The 16,489-nt window shown below is 54.7% G+C and overlaps 1 protein-coding gene across 1 annotated transcript in view; it reads left to right on the top strand.

The window, feature by feature from the left end:
- The first annotated feature begins 1,595 nt into the window (after positions 1 to 1,595).
- Positions 1,596 to 16,489, top strand: part of ZDHHC19 (zinc finger DHHC-type palmitoyltransferase 19) — a 49,823-nt gene continuing 34,929 nt past the window's right edge. Inside the window, exons 1-7 of the mRNA XM_044920655.1 lie at positions 1,596 to 1,741; positions 2,098 to 2,219; positions 2,733 to 2,872; positions 3,716 to 3,888; positions 4,259 to 4,364; positions 10,253 to 10,338; positions 10,687 to 10,891. Of these exons, the coding sequence (XP_044776590.1) occupies positions 1,596 to 1,741; positions 2,098 to 2,219; positions 2,733 to 2,872; positions 3,716 to 3,888; positions 4,259 to 4,364; positions 10,253 to 10,338; positions 10,687 to 10,891 (978 nt within the window). The remainder of the gene's footprint in view (positions 1,742 to 2,097; positions 2,220 to 2,732; positions 2,873 to 3,715; positions 3,889 to 4,258; positions 4,365 to 10,252; positions 10,339 to 10,686; positions 10,892 to 16,489) is intronic.

The raw sequence follows: 16,489 nt of genomic DNA, 5'->3' as shown, positions 1-16,489 counted from the left end.
TGATTTTAACCCATTAATTTGAATGTTATGAAGAAAAATTGTTTCTATATATAAGAAAATATAAATAACAATAATTGTGCATTGACGAGGGACTTTTGCTCTGTTTTTAATCAAATTGATTTCCTCAAAATGTTCCAGTTCATTTAGTCCAATTCAAAGTAGGACTCTTGGAGTTAGATATTTTTTTAAAGATTTATTTACTTATTTTAGAGAGGGAAGAGAGAGCATGAGCAGGAGGGGGCAGAGGGAAGGGGAGAGAGAAAGAGAATCCCAAGCTGACTTTGTGCTCAGCACAATGCCCGATGCGGGAACCAAGAGCCAGATGCTTAACCAATGGCACCACCCAGGCGCCCCCGGAATTATGCTGTTGTTGTTGTTGTTTAAGATTTTATTTATTTATTTGACAAATAGAGACAGCGAGAGAGGGAACACAAGCAGGGGGAGTGGGAGCCCGTTGCGGGGCTCGATCCCAGGACCCCGGGATCATGACCTGAGCCGAAGGCAGACGCTTAACGACTGAGCCACCCAGCCACCCCCAGAATTACGTATTTTATCCTTGTTGAAGCACAATACAATCACTGTTGGAATTAAAGTGACATTTAAAATGGCCATTACACTTCAACATGCAGGAGCTCTGAAAATATGTGCAGAAGACTCCCACTTGGTTGGTGGTGGCAGTTCTGAGGCTAATTGGTGGCGCTGGGTCACAGGGCTATGCTCTAGCTGCAGGAGAGACTTTGAATGCAAGTTTCTGGCAGTTTTAGCTCCAACTGGGATGGGGAGCAGTCTTTGCCCTTCCATGAAGAGGTACAGCGCAGGGAATCCTCCAAGCACAGAGGGGTTCAGATGCTCCATAGCTAAAACAAATGACAAATGTTGGCTGCATATAACAGAAAACTCAGTTATTTTCTCATGGAAAAAGCAGTTCAGAGGCAGCCAGTTCAAGTCTGGGGCAGTGCCTAAACAGTGTCCTCAACACCATTCTGTGTAGCATGTCCACACGCTGCCTAATGGGTCCAAGACGGTACCTTCAGCCAGCACATCTAGGCTCAAGACCAGAAGAAAGGGACAAGGCAAAGCTTTTCTAGAAATCCTCAGCAGACATCCACTTACGTCTCCTTGACCAGAATTGTGTCATGAAGCCCACCCTGGAAATGACGGAAGCTGGAAAGTTATTTAGCTGCCCTTCCAGCCCCGAAAGTGGAATTTTGCAATAACAAAAAGGAAGAAAATGGAGGTAGGGTGAACCATGAGCGCTATCTGCTCCGATTAGCCTCGAGCCTGAGAAGATGATTAGAATCACACACCTTCTCCCCGTGTGTTTCTCTAATCTGTCATCTTAAAGCCAACCTCGCAGGGGCAGGAGCTCTCCGTCCCTGGCACAAGTGTGGGGGTGGGGTGGGGTGGGGCTGGTGGGTGGGTTTGCTGTTGGCAGCGCCCATCACAGGCTGGCCTCCATTCTTCTCAACCTCTATGATGTCACACTGGAACTTCTTTCCTTCCACCCTGGGCTGCGGCTTCCGAGGCTGCTGTGGCCATGGGGCTCCTGGAGCCTAGTGGCTCTGATCTCCCCTGGGGGCGCGGGAGGTCCAGCCATGCCGCTCTTGAAGGACGCCGTGCCCCTCATGAAGGAGCCCCATCCGCAGCCTCAGGCCCCTCTTCCGTGGATCCTCCCGAGCCTGTTTGCCGCCTTCAATGTAGTGCTGCTGGTGGTTTTCAGTGGCCTCTTCTTCGCATTCCCGTGAGTCTCCCTCTTACACAAGCTGCAGGTTTCCTACAGAGACAGGAAAACAGAGAATGATAGTACAGAGGCAGGGGAAGTGCAGAAGAGGGGCGAGAGGACGGAGGATAGCCCAGGCCGAGGGAACCGAATGTGCAAAGACACAGGTACACAGTGCTTGGTGCCTCTGGGAGCCGCAGACGGCTGGCAACACTGGGGGACATTTGGCGGAGTCGCTGAGGATCTATCACCAGTCTGGATATTTAGAGCAGCAGGCTTCAAGGCGTGTGGGTTCTGACCAAGTGGACAGGGTCGGCAGGGGTCGGGGAGAGCTTTAGGCCACTCTGGATCAGGGCTGAGCCCTGTTCTGGTCTCAGTTGCAGATGGCTGGCCCAGAACGGGGAGTGGGCCTTTCCCCTCGTCACAGGCCTCCTCTGTGTCCTCACCGTCTTCAGTCTGGTTTCACTCAATTTCTCAGACCCCGGCATCTTGCATCAAGGTGAGGCGCTGGCCCCTGGGAGAAGGAGGCAGCCCCTCCTGAAGGGCTCCTTCCATCTCCCTTCCTTGGGCCACAGGACCGTTTCACAGCACATCCTCATTTGCCCCAGCCCTGCCTCTGTCACTTCATTGTTTAAGCTACGCAGACGTGGAAAAACAGATTTCTGGAGGTTTTCCAGTTGCTTCGTGTGGGAGGGCCCGGGGAAGAGAAGCCAACTCTTTGAAACCACTCGGTTCTCCCTTCGTCCTTCCCATGGCACAAACTCTTTAAAGCATCAGTCACAGTTGTAAATGGCTGAGTCCTCACAGAACTCTTCTGGCTGGAAACCTCCCTTCCCTTTGGATGCCCGTCTCTCTGTGCTTGGGCAGCTTGCTCGGTGGAGACTAGGGATACCCTCGCCCACCTCTTCCCCACACTTCCTGGGGCCATGACACGGGGCGGCCTCCCTACCCCCCGGAGCAGCAGACTGACGGAAGGGCCTCCTGCTGCTGCCCAATCCTCTTCCCACGCCAGGCTCCAACGAACAGGGCCCCATGGTGGTGCATGTGGTGTGGGTGAACCACAGGGCCTTCCGCCTGCAGTGGTGCCAAAAGTGCTGCTTCCACCGGCCGCCCCGGACCCACCACTGTCCCCGGTGCAACATCTGTGTAGAAGTGAGTGCCTCTCTTGACTTGCCCACCTGCCCCCACCCCTCCCGCTCACACGGGGGCCAGTGGCAAGTGTGAAACCACGTCCGGCACCACTAAAGGCCAAGAGTGGCAGTAACTCCCAACCACCTTTGGTCACTCATGCAGGTCCCTACCTCTGCACCTGCACCCGCACCCGCACCTGTCCAGGGAGGTTGAAGCTTGCCTGCGCAGGCGCAGACACGCACAGAGGCATCCACACCTATGCTGGGCCTGGTCAGGCCAGGGGGAGAAAGACACCCCTGTCTTACCCCAGGCCTGCTGACTCTAGCTGCCCGAGGCCGTCACGCCGGCTGTAGGCCCGGCTGGGAAAGCTTCGCCCATCCTCTTCTCGTGTCCCGGCCGGAGGCTCTTCCGGGCTCAGAGTGCTTGTCTGCCTCATGCGCACAGCCTGCAAAGGCGTACAGAGGTGCCGTCTTATCTGGTCCTCACAACCCTGGGAGGCAGGCTGAGCAAAGGTATTACTATCCTCAGTCAATGGATAAGGAAACAGAAGCTCAGAGATATTCTATGCCCAGCCCACAGTTACACCAGGATGTGTCCCCAGAAGACCAGGCAGGCCTTGTCTCTGAAGGCCTCTTGACATGGACCTTGTGAGCCGCAGAGACCTAACAGAGCTCTAACAGAAATGCTAGCATTAGGGACTTTGTGCCTGCGTTTCTCCCTAGGGATGAGACCAGTTTGAGGGGCCAAGGGCAGGTGGCCTTTGGGAATGGGGGAAGGTGGGTGGGTAAAGCCTCAGATTTGGGGGCGATGGAGGCTGGTCCAGAGGTCGGGTCCTCGAGGCCTGCTCCCCTCCCTCTTACCCAGGACTTTGACCACCACTGCAAATGGGTCAATAACTGCATTGGTCACCGCAACTTCCGCTTCTTCATGCTGCTGGTCCTGTCCTTATGTCTCTACTCGGGTGCCATGCTGGTGACCTGCCTGATCTTCCTGGTGCGCACGACCCACCTGCCCTTCTCCATGGACAAAGCCATCGCGTATCCTTCCGGGGACCCATGTAGAGAGTAGTGGGGAGCGCGGGGGTGGCAAGGGGGCGGGATCACGAGGACAGAGCTAATGGCGGGGCGGGGAGAACCCCCTGGGACTAAGCAGGGGTGGGTAGGGCCAGGGATATGGGCGGGGCTAGGAGGGACTGCGAAGACTTGAGAATCTAGCAGCGTCATGGTGGGGAGTGCTAAAGGTGGCACGGGGCCTGGACAGCGGAGTGGGGTGAGGTGTACGCGGGGACCGAGCTCGGGGAGCGGGAGGACGGGGCCGGTTGGGGGCGGAGCTGTTGGGGCGGAGTCGGGGCGAGGGGCGGGGCCAGGGAGGGGCTTCCGGCGGCGCTGCTCCTTAGCTGACGCGCAGCATTCTGGTGGCTGTACCCGCCGCCGGCTTCCTGGTGCCGCTCTTCCTGCTGCTGCTGGTCCAGGCCATGTCGGTGAGCGCGGCGGAGCGCTCCTACGAGGGGAAGGTACGCGAGGCCGAGCGGGGCACCGGGGTACCGGGCTGTGGGCGGTCACCTTGCACCTCCGGGAACCTCTGCCCTTTCCGCTCTTTGTCCGCCGCCCTGGCCCCGGACCGCCTGACCTCCCTCGAAGGCGCCTCATTAGCCCTTCTAGACCTAGATGCATCTCCAGTCTCACCTGCTCGGTGGTCACTCTCCCTCCCGCGTGCACTGCATCGAGGGCCTACTGTGTGCTAGGCCTCGTGTGCTTTATCTTGAACGATGGGTGTAGAGGTGAGTAAGGCTATACCCTGCGATTCTGTCGATAAGGAACCTGAAATCAGAGTAACACCCGCCAGACGCCTGTGAACGCCACGAGAAAGGGCCTGCCCTACGTTGAGTAACAGACTCACAGAGGGACTCAAGTTCAGAGTAGGACGCGCTACTCAGTGGTTTTAAACGGGCAGAAAAGGTGGTGGGGGAGGGGGGGACTAGAGCAGGTGAGGGGCGCAACCTGCAGAAAGGCAAGGAAGCCTGCAAGTCTGTGGAATGTGGATAGGATGGTGAGGATACAGTGCTAATTGGAGCAGAAGGTGGCGTGGGAAATCAAGTGGACGGCTTGGGACTGACCAGGATTAAAAGGCCCAGAAAGTCAGGTGGAGAATTGAATCTTGGTTCAGGGGAAGCCTGGGAGCCCTGAGAGGATTTCTGTTTTCTTTTTTTCCATACGGTAAAATTCACCCCATTTCAGTGCAATTCTATGAGTTTTGACAAACATACAGTCCGGTCCTGCAACCACCACTGCAATCAAGATTTATAACAGTTCCATCACCCCCCAGAAACCAGAAACTCCCTCATGGTCTCTTGTAGTCAGTTTCTCTCCCTGCCCTCAGCCTCTGATCTGTTTTCTATCCCTATAGTTTTTCCTTTTCCAGAGACTGGTATAAATGGAATCACAACCTTTTGAGCGGGCTTCTTCCACTCAGCATTTGTGATCCATCCCATTGCTGCCAGGATCAGTAGTTTCTTACTTTTTATCGTGTGCATTATTGCGTCATATGGACATACTACCGTTTGTTTATCGGTTCCTGGACTGAAGGATATTTGGGTTGTTTGCAGTTTGGGGTGATTATAAATAAAGCCACTAGGCATGTGAACGTTTTCATGGCTTTGTGGGTAAATACTTAGGAGTGAGGAGTGGTATTGCTGGGTTATATAGTTACTATGTGTAGTTTTTTAAGAGACTGCCAAATTGTCTTCCAGAATGGCTGCATTCCCATTGTGCATTCCCACAGGCGACATGTGAGAATTCTAGTTGCTTAGCATCCTCACTCACATTTGGTATTGTCAGGTTGTTGTTGTTGTTGTTGTTTGTTTATTAGTTTTAGCCAGTCTAATAAATGTGAAATGGTATCTCATTGTGATTTTAATCGGCATTTTCCTAATGACTAGTGATGTTGAGCATCTTTTCACATTCTTACTTGCCATCTGTATATCTTGGATTAAATGTCTGTTCCAGTCTTTTGCCCATTAAAAGAATTGGGTTTTTTGAAATTATTGAGTTCTACGAGTTTTTTATATACTCTGGGTTCAGATAGGTGTTTTGCAAGTATTTTCTCCCAGTCTGTGGCTTGTCATCTCAATTTTTAAACAGTGTCTTCCAGGGCGCCTGGATGGCTCAGTTGGTTAAGCGACTGCCTTCGGCTCAGGTCATGATCCCAGGGTCCTGGGATCGAGTCCCACATCGGGCTCCCGGCTCAGCGGGGAGCCTGCTTCTCCCTCTGACCCTCTCCTCTCTCATGCTGTTTCTCGCTCGCTCGCTCTCTAATAAATAAATAAATAAAATCTTTAAAAAAAAAAAAGTATCTTCCAAAGATCAGAAGTTTTACATTTTGATGAAGTGCATTGTTGGTTTTTTTCTTTTATAGACCGTGCTTTTGGTGTTGTAATTAAGAAAGCTTTGCCTAACTCAAGGTCACAAAGATTATCTTTTTTTAAGATTTTTATTTATTTATTTACTTGACAGAGAGAGACATAGCGAGAGAGGGAACACAAGCAGGGGGAGTGGGAGAGGGAGAAGCAGGCTTCCCGCAGAGTAGGGAGCCCGATGCAGGGCTCGATCCCAGGACCCTGGGATCATGACCCGAGCCAAAGGCAGACGCTCAATGACTGAGCCACCCAGGCGCCCTCACAAAGATTTTCTTATATTTTCTTCTGGAAGTTTTATAGTTTTAGATTTTATATTTAGGCCTATGATTCATTTTGGGTTAAATTTTGTATATGATGTAAGATATGGGTCAAGATTTATTACATTTGCATAAAGGTTGTTCCAGCGTCATTTGTTGAAAAGACTATCCTTCTTCCATTGAGTTACCTTTGCACATTTGTCAAAAGTCAGTTGACTGTCTCGATTAGCAGGTTTGTATTACGTCTTGAAATCACACAGTGTGAGTTCTCCAGATTTGTTCTTCTTTCAGAATCAGCTTCATTTCCACACACACACACACACACAAAAGATTTCTGAGATTTTTCTTTGGATTACATTGAACCTATAAGCCAATAAGGAAAACTGACATCTTAACAATATTGAGTTTTGAACCCATGAGCCCCTTCCCATTTATTTACTTCTTTGATTTCTTTCGTCAGTGTTTTGTAGTTTTCAATATATAGATCTTGTGTACATTGTGTTAGATCTTTTCTAAGTATTTTGTGTGCTATTATAAATGTGTTTTTAAACTTCATTTCTATTTGTTTATTATTTTAAGAAAATACAGTGGATTTTTGTTTATTGGTCTTGAATCTTGCAATTTTGCTGGACTCACTTGTCCTAATAGCTTTTTTTGTTGATTCTACATGGAAAATCATGTCATCTATGAATAAGGACAGTTTTATTTCTTCCTTTCCAACTTCGATGGCTTTCTTTTTTTCTTCTTACTGCACTGTCTTAGATCTCCAGTACAGCGTTGAGTAGGAGTGATTAAAGTGAACATCCTTGCCATCGGATTCCTTTAGCAGGACAGTGACTTGACCAAATGTTGGTTTTGTTTTGTTTTTTTCTTAAGTAGGCTCCACACCCAATGTGGTGCTTGAACTCATGACCCTGAGACTCTGAGATCAAGAGTCACATACTCTTACCGACTGAGCCAGCCAGGCACCCCAACTAAAGGTTGTTTTAGGAAGGCTGTAGTTGGCCACATTGATGAAGGAGGGCTGGAGACAATGAGACAGCTGAAAGGACAGAGGAACTCTGTTTGCCCACCACCTCCCATCCCTACAGTTAGCACTCAATCACTCCAACCCACCCCTGTTTGGCTCCCAGCCCACCCGTGACTCCTCTGCTCTTACCCATTAGCCCTTACTCATCACCTCCTGTGGTCTGCATGCGTTCTCTCTCCAGCTTCAGTCCATCATTTCAGCCTCTCCGGGGTAGCATTCTCCCTTCCCACGTCCCATGGTGCTTTTGGCTCCCAGTCAAGCCATCGGCCCGTCCTTGCTCCACTGCTCAGAATGGGGCTCTCCCAGTCTGTGATCTCCAGTCTTAAGAAATCTGTATATGGTCTGCGCTCTGTGATGAATGTGATTCATTCATTCAGGGCTCTCTCCCGTTACCTCCAGAACCCATTTCAGGCATTCATTCCCTTCCTACCTCCATCCCCAAACCACATCTCCTGGGGCCCCTTGCTTGGCGCTTGATAGCAAGGGCTCTGGAGCCAGTCTACATAAATTCAAACCACAGCTTCCTATTGGCAGGGAGATCTTGGGTCTGTTACTTAGCCACCTGGTGCCTCAGTTTCCCCGTCTGTAAAAGGGAGCAGCTTGGGTTGATATGTGTACAACACATACAACAGTGCCTGGTACAAGCCAATGCCCTATAGGGTGTTGCTGTTGTTACCATTCCTTCCCATCATCATTTACACATGTTCACGTCTCTCTGATCTTGGAAACAAAGCAAACAGTCCTTAACATCACAGGCCTCCTCTCCGGCTGTTGCGCTCTCCCCTCCAGCAGAGGCATGTTTCTTGGACGAGTTGACTGCTCACTGGCATCGTTCTTCACCTTCCCCAGCCCGTGCGGCCCAGCCTCTGCTCACTGTCACACTACTGTCATGCTCACCACGTGGCCAGCGACAGTCCTAAGACTCATCTTTCCAGGCTGCACACAGCAAGCAGCATGGTGCCGCATGCACCTGCCGTGGCCCACCCCCCCAGCCTCTCAGGGCCCCGCTCTCTGCTTTCCAGGGTCACTGCCACTTTACCTGCCCCCTGGAGTCTTGGCACCCGCTGCCTGCTCTGCTCCCTCATCCCCTCTCTGCGCTGCCCTGACCACTCGCCAGCTGCCTGAAAGCTTAGGCTGGCTTTGTTGGTGGCGGTGTGTCCTCAATCCCCAGTGCAGTGCCTAGGACATTGTCGAGGCCCCAGAATATTTATGAGCAAATGAGTGAATCTATACACAAAAGAATTGATCCTGCTTTGGGAGAGAAGGAGGGAGGGAGGGAGAGAGAGAGAGAGAGGGAAGCCTGATGCCCTGACCCCCGGGGGAAGAAGGGCGGAGAACCAAGGCAGCAGGGAGCTGGGCAGGAGATGGAGTGAGAACATGCCCACTTTGGTTACCATCCTGTGGAGTGTGAGAGTGTTCGAGGCACAAGTTTGGAGCAGGAGAACTGGGTCTGGAGCCAGGGAGAGAAGAGAGTCAGAGAACTTCCGAGCTGTTGGATTCCGTTCACATCTGAGAGGCTCTCCAGTGGGGAGAGGAAGGTGCTGCCCTTTATTAGAGAGTTCTAATGAGCTCATTAGGCAATTATTTATCACTCCTTTAAGCGTTGGACAGTCAACGTGTTTGCACACTTCGTATACATCTAATAAATCAAAATTTATTTCTCTAAGTTTAAAATTCTAACTGTAAATGTAATCCAACTCTTCTAACCATTTACTAACCATTTAGTTAAAATTGCAAGTGGAATACCAGTTTCCCCTAAATGCTTTAAACATATTAAAGTAGACAAGAATTCAAAGTATCGTGATGGTTAGTGTTGCTTTTTGGCAACAGTGGGACATTGTGGAGGTGTCTCGACTTTTCCTCCCGTAGGTGTCAGCTGCCCCGCATGGAGTTCTGGCTCCTTTTGGTGGAGAATAGTGTTGAAGGTCAACATCTTCATGACAGGGACATGGGACATAGAGAGCTGGTGGTGGGAAGAGGTGGGCCTGGGCCACTTTTGGTCATGACAGACATTTTGTAGCCAAGGCTCTTGAAGTCAGGGTGAGAATCAGCTTGTGCTGGGGAGGAGGAGGAGGAGGAGGAGGAGGAGGGTGAGGCTGATGTGTAGAGGGAGGGGAGGGGGAGAAGTTGGTTAAGACTGTCCAGGGGAGGACTTGACCTTCACTGCACGGGTGTTCAGGAACTTCAGTCCAGACTTCCAGGGCCAGGTTATTTTGTTAGGGAAATCTGATTGGGCCCCAGGCAATTACCCTTCTAGATAATGAAATTCAGTGAAGACACAAGTTTGGAAAAAATGAGAGGTGGGAAAGTAGGGAAGTTGGGGGAGGGGCGTGGAACTGTCTTTGGAGCAGTTTAGCAATAAAAGGAAGATCTGAAAGTATATCTGGAAGGAGGTGGCAGGAGGATGTGGTATGGCCAAAGGAAACAGAAAAGGGGAGGGTACTGCAGAAGGGATACAGGTGATGGGGGAGGAGCCCTGAGAAGACAAGAGAAGTGGGTGCAGTACCAGGGGTTGCCTAGAGAGAGCTACTCGGAGGTAGGTGGGGTGGGGGAGGCCTTGGCTCCCTCTCCCTGCTTCTCTGCCCTTGGAGTCTTGCTGCCGCCCTGAGCTGAGCTGACGTTCAGGGAGGGCCATCGGGGGGTGGCCTGCCCAGTCCTGCTGGATCTGAGTTCCTCTTCTGGCCCTTGCCTCCCTCCAGTGCCAATACCTGCAGGGATACAACCCCTTTGACCATGGCTGTGCCAACAACTGGTATTTAACAATTTGTGCACCGCTGGGACCCAAGTGAGTTGGCAGACCAGGGGTCCGAGTGGTGACCCCTGGGGCTGAGGGGCGGGATAAAGCTGGGTCATCGCCCCTGGCCCCTTAGCCTAGCTCCCAGGCCCTTATACTCCCTGTTCTTCTTCCTTTGGGGTTTTCCACAGGGCATTGTGAGAGCCTCCGGAACCCGCCCCCTTCCTTGCCTTTGTGGGTTCTTGCCCTAAGGAATGGGGTGGAGGGACACTACAGCCTGGATGAGACGGGTCCGAGCCAGTCTCTGCAGGGCCAAGCCTTGGGCTGTGTGCCCCCCAAGCTGCGGGGTACCAGGCCAGGAGGGCCACGACCCCTCCCATCTGGCTTGTTGCTCCCCAGGTACATGGCCGAAGCTGTCTGGCTACAGAGAATGGTGGGGTCTGACTGGGTGCCCATGCAGAACCTTCACTTCCCAATGTGCCCCTCAGTGCTCAGTCCCCCAGCTGTCCCAGGGCCTGGGCCTGGCCCCCAACCCCAATCTCTGAGTCTCTACAAACCAGGGAATGGTCCCCCAGGGAGTGGTGAGGCTGCAGCCCTCCAGGAGGTGAGGAGTATGCGTGTGTGTGTGTGTGTGTGTGTGTGTTGGGAGAGGGTGTCTGTGGATTTCACAGGTGTTGGGGGGAACCCTCTCACCCCATGTTGGGCTGGCCCTGAAGCTGGAGCACTCAGAACTTGAGGGAGGGGGATCATAGACCTGAGCAGTGCAGGAAATAAAGTCACAGGCCTCCAGAATACACCAGGGGGCCCTGGAGACAGGAAAGGAAAAGACAGCCCCACTCACTTGCTGGTCGGCCTTGGGCCAGTCACTTACCCTTTCTGGGCATCAGTTTTCTCAGCTATTAGTAAGGACTGAGACTAGTCCAGGGGTTCGTAATTCTGAGGGGGGATTCCTTTACTTAAAGACAGCTTTTTTACTCTGAAGCCCAACATAGGAAACACATGGAAGTGGCCCATTAGGAATGGAGTGGGGGTGGGTAATCACAGCCTCCCCTCCCCCAGGGCCCCTGCAGTGACATTCTGTGGTGCCAGGCCACTCCCTTTGCTCTGCGGGGGGGGGGGGGGGGGTCCGGGTCGGGGATGGCGGCTTGGACAGTTTCTTGCTCCCCAGCTGGTGGGTCGTGAGCTGTGGGGCAGGGGCTCGGGGACAGCCCCCATCCCTCCACTCTGTGTTTAGCTCCACGCAGGCGCAGTGCTGCCCCTGCTGTGGGACTGCCCCAGACGAGGCGCTGTCTGCCGCTCGCCGCTTCACACCCAGCGATGCCAGGAGCCCCTGCACCTGAACCTCATCTCCTGAGCCCCACGTGGAGGCCTGTCTGTGCTCTGCCCTTGCCCACTCCCCTGGTGGGAGTGTCGAGACCCCCCACCAAAGCCCATTAAATACCCGTTGCCTGCCTCCTACAACGGCCCTCCTGCCCTGTCTGTCCTGCGGGCCAGGGAGCTTGGGGGTGAGGGGGCCCTGAGGCGCTGGGACAAAGACTATGGGAGGGAGGAGCCAGGGTCCCATACTGGCTGGTTCTGCGACCTTGGGCAAGACACTCAACACTTCTCTCATCCTTAAAATGGAGCAACCGTAAGGACCACAGCGATGAAAGATAAAACCCCGCGGTCCCAGTGATGTCAGCCCCGGCGAAGTCCCGGCCTCTGCCCTGCCGCACCCCTGTCTGACTGCAGGGGGCGCCCGCCACCTGGGAATTCGCCAGGCCGGCCGGTCCAGCGTCGCTACACTGAAGCCTCCTCCCCCCGCCCCCTCCGCGGGGGTTGGGCGGCCCTCAGGCTGGGAGTGGGCCCTCCCGCTGCATTATCCCGGGGGGGGGGGGTCTCCATCACACTACAATTCTGCAGTCTTTCTTGCCAGCGGCCGTTACCCTGGTCACTCTCTCCTGTTGGGGAATCACATGCTGGTTCTGGTCCTGTCGCTGGCATGGGTCCCAGGCCCTGTGAGTCTGCAAGCCCCTGGAGGTTGGAAGGGGGTGGGGGTGGGGTGGGAGAGGAAGCCACCTCAAACTGCGGTTTCCCTCTGGAGACCAGTGTGTGACTTTGGGAATAGAAATGATGGCACCTTCCTGGAAGGCTGCCAAAGGATAAAATGAGGTGGCTTATGCCAAACATCAGGTACACAGTAGGCACACAATGAATGCAGCCTGTATCGTTATGGTTGTTTTCTCCACCCAACAGCTAACAGACCACCCAGCGTTCCTCCAAGGACCACCTTCTCAGGATTACCCGGGTCCCCAGACCCCAGATTCAGAATCTCAGGGAGGGGGGAGGGCAGGAATCTCAATCTGAATTTTTGTCAAGTGCCCCATGTGATCCTGCCCCCCTGAAGTATCAGAACGACCTTAGGAGGTGAGGATGGGCACCGACCCCACTGCTTCCGGCCGCCCTTGTATCCAGGTGAAATCAGGGTGTGGTGAAGGTAAGAGGAAGGGATGTCCCCAGAGGATCAGATGAACACCTCAGCGTCCTATGGAGGTGTGTGCCTGTGTGTGCATGCTCATACTTGGGGTGGGGGGGAGCAGGAGCCCATCCTTCGGGGGTGTCAGCCCAGCCTGGAGAGGTCATAACTCCAGTTCTCCATATGCTGAGTCCCTCTCGATGCTGCGCTTCCTTCTTGCTCCCACCCAGAATGTCTTTGCTCAACCTCAGGGACTCCAGCACTTTCCTTGTCCCCTTTGCTCTGGTCTTAGGGGTCTCCCCAGTCCAAGCCCCCTCTGCGTTCAAGCCTTTTCTCAGCTCTCATCCATGCTTAACTCAGGTTCTTGGGCTCTGGGAGGGGTGCAGGGTACTCACTGGCACGCAAAAAGGTAGCCTGGTTTTGGCTTTGTTGTAAATGCCTCCCGTGGCCATGTTTAAAACTCTTAGGGCCCCCATGTACAAGTAAAGCTGAAGCAGATTTGTCTGTCTGGGAAGCCTGCAGTCCATGGTTGCATGGTGAGGAGAAGAGGGCATAAGGCCTTTTGAGCCCCCAACCCCAGGTGTGTATGTTGCGCACAAATCTGTTTGTCGCCTCTCTGGGTGGTTTCAGAGGGCACAGCTCAGGCCAGGCTGCCTAGCAGTGAGGAGACACACAGCCCTGCTCCCAGATGGGAGTCCCCAGGGTGGTCTGAGCCTGAGCCAGAGAGGAAGAGAAACCAGGAACCTGGGCCAAGACATGGATGGGGAGATAGTCAGGGAGCTGGCTGGGTACCCAGGTGTGCCTGCCTGGAGCCCCAGATCCATGGGGGGCCAAGAAGGCCAGGCCCCAGGGTCCGGGGAGGCCTGGTCCTGCTTTGCCTTGCTGCCTGTCTCTGCTGCTCTGCCCGGTCCAGGGCCCCGTGTCTGGTCATTAGGATGGCACCTACTGGGTCCCTGCCACCCACTGTCTGGCAGGGCCTTCCAAGTCTTAAGCCAAGTGTGTGGGTCACCTCCCGGAAAGCCTGGGACTCAGTTTCCCCAATGGGCGAGGACATAACTTTTCTCAGGTTCTCAAAGGTGGCCATAACCCTTCCTGCCCTGGGACATAGATTCTGGGTGTCTCTCATCCCTCCCAACCTGAGATATCTAGGATTTCTTTAGGAAAGCCCCTTGGATCAGGCTTTTCTGCTCCTCAAGGGGAAATGGATCTAGTTTGCCCCTTCCTTTGACTCCCCGCACACCTGTCCCCTAAGCCTTGGACCTGTCCTCAGAGAGTCTTTCCTTCCAGGCTGAAGGACCTGCACCCACCTTCCCTCTCTGCCCCCTCCCCACTTCTGCTGAGCCTGCCCTTGATTCTCAGATGCACCCCTTGGAGCCCTTGCCCCCCTGATAAGAGCAGGGCTATTATCTGGGCCCAATTATGGGGCCAGCTCTCCACACACCCAGGAAGCCCTGACATCTCTCCCTTCCCTGGACAGGAGCCAAGGAGTGACCTCCCCCCCGTGAGGTGCCTGGTACCCATGTGTCTGGAACCCCTCTGAGATGTCCCCAGTCCACACTTGGAACCTGATGGAAGGGGGTTTGGACCTGGGATGGGGAGCCCAGAAACAGCCATCCCTTCATCATCTCCAAACCTTTCCTCTGTGGGCCTTCTAGGAGGTGAGGGTCTGTGGGGTGGAAAGAGCACTGGGCTGGGTGTCCCTCAGCTCTGCTACCAACTAGTACGCTATGGGAGTGAGTCTCTTCCCTCTGCCTGGCCTCCCGTGGCTTGTCTATAAACAGGATGATCGTCATAGCTACGTCACAGGTGGTGGGTCACAGGATCCTAACTCTTTAGAGCTGCATGGGACTCAAGGGTCACCTTATCCAGCTGCCCCTCCACCCCCAATTTCACAGATGGGGATTAGAGAAGGAAGGGATTGCCTAAGATGACATGGTGTCCAAGCCAGGCGGCGTTCTCTGTTTGCTGGGCTGCTTCTCCCATTCCTGCTCCCAGGGACCATTCCAGAGGAGCAAGGACTTGGGCAGCCACCACAGGGCCCCGCTTTCCAGCCCCCAAGCCTCAGAGCCAGGCAGTGCATTTCAGCACAGGGCCTGGGGAGCCGATAAGAAGGCCCAGCTTAACTCTGTCTCCAGCACTGCGCTGGGAGTGATAATGATGCCCTGCCCAGCCCTGCCCATCCCACCCCACCCAAGAGGGCCCTGCTAGTGGTTGAGGGTGGAGTAGGGACAGATGGGGCAGAGGAGGTTGCCACAGTGTGGGATCGGGGCCCAGAATCCCACCGCATCACGGAGCCCAGGCCCCTCGCTGGCTGACCCTCGTGGGCACCTGGGCACAGTGCCTGGCACCCAGGTGATGCTCCCCCCGGTGCCCACATCCTCTTCAGTTTCTGTGCCTGGAGCGTGCACGGCTGAAGGTTTGCAGGGCCCCGTAATGGGTGACAAAACCTTCACCGAGCACCGCCCGCCGCCTGGCCTGTGTGGGGGTTCACATGTGCGTCTCTGATCCCCACAACCTCTCTGCAGTCGTCACGCTCGTTCTAGAGACGAGGGAGCCAGCACTGAGCCGACAGGCCACTTCCTCAGGGTGACACCTCTTCTAAGCGGCCGAGCCAAATCCCTGTCTGCCTTTCCCATTGCACTGGGCTTCTCTAGGCAGTTCTCTTTTATTGCAGTTTGTTGCAGGAGTGCCCCTTATCTGCGGGGCCTGCTCCGAGCCCCCCCGGTGGAGGCCTGAGGCCGCGGTCAGTAGCGAACCCCGCACACACCCCAGTGAAGTTTGGTGCATAAATGCGGCACAGTAGGAGATTAACAACTACAAATAAACTGGACCGATTCCAGCAGCCTGCTAGAGTCAGAGGCATGCGAGTGTGGTCTCTCGGTCAGCCTTCTTGTGGCCGTGCGAGCTGTAAAGCGCCTGTGTAGGGAGGTGAGGTGACGGGATGACGTCACACCGTGACCGTGACGTCCTGTGAGGCTCCCGGGGGCCTCCTGGCGATACCTCAGAAGGAGGCGCATCTGATTCCAAACAGCACCTGGCTGCGGGTGACTGGAACCCGGGATAAGGGGACACTGCTGCCAGGCCGCCCGGGTCCCCTGCTGGAGAAGGGGACGCGTCCCTGCACCTCATGGCGCTTTCCCTGGGACGCATCCCGCGGCGCGTGCCGAGAGCTGGGGAGGTGCTCGACCGCTGGCAGTGACGGAGGGGGCGTCGCCCTCGGCGGGCGGGACTTCGTGATCCCCTGGGGCCTCGGGAGGCGGGTCGCCGTGGCAGCCGCAGCCGGCCCCTGCCGGGTTTGGCGTGGGCTCCCTAACGGCCCGGCAGCGGAGCTGAGGGGTGCTGCTTCCGAGGGCAGCTTTGGGGCGCTGGCTCACGGAGGAGCAGCCAACGAGGGCGTCTCGGGGCTGAAGCGGAGCGCAGGGCTGCGCTGGGAGTGTTCAAGGGACCGGCAGGCTGACCACCGGAAGGCTCTGCCTTCCCACACGGTCGGGGAGTTTCCTGTTCAAAAAACATAACGTGGCTTCTATTTTGTGACCGGCCAGGGTTCCAGGCGGTCAAAAGCCGTGGTCATCGGAGCCCTGGGTCTGGGCTGGGCTCAGAGCCCGCTCTCCCCTCTCCCTGCAGCCTCTCTGTCTCTCGCCTCAGTCTCTGCTCCCGCTTCTCACCTTTCCCCTCCCACTGCTCTCTCCCTTGCTCCTCCTCTGCCTCCTCTCCTCCCCTCTCCCCGCCACCCCCCTACCTCCCAAT

This window comes from Neomonachus schauinslandi, chromosome 1 (genome assembly GCF_002201575.2).
Source record: "Neomonachus schauinslandi chromosome 1, ASM220157v2, whole genome shotgun sequence".
NCBI classification, from domain to species: Eukaryota; Metazoa; Chordata; class Mammalia; order Carnivora; family Phocidae; genus Neomonachus; species Neomonachus schauinslandi.
The sequence above is the reverse complement of the archived record's forward strand: the minus strand, read 5'-3'. Positions and strand labels throughout refer to the sequence as shown.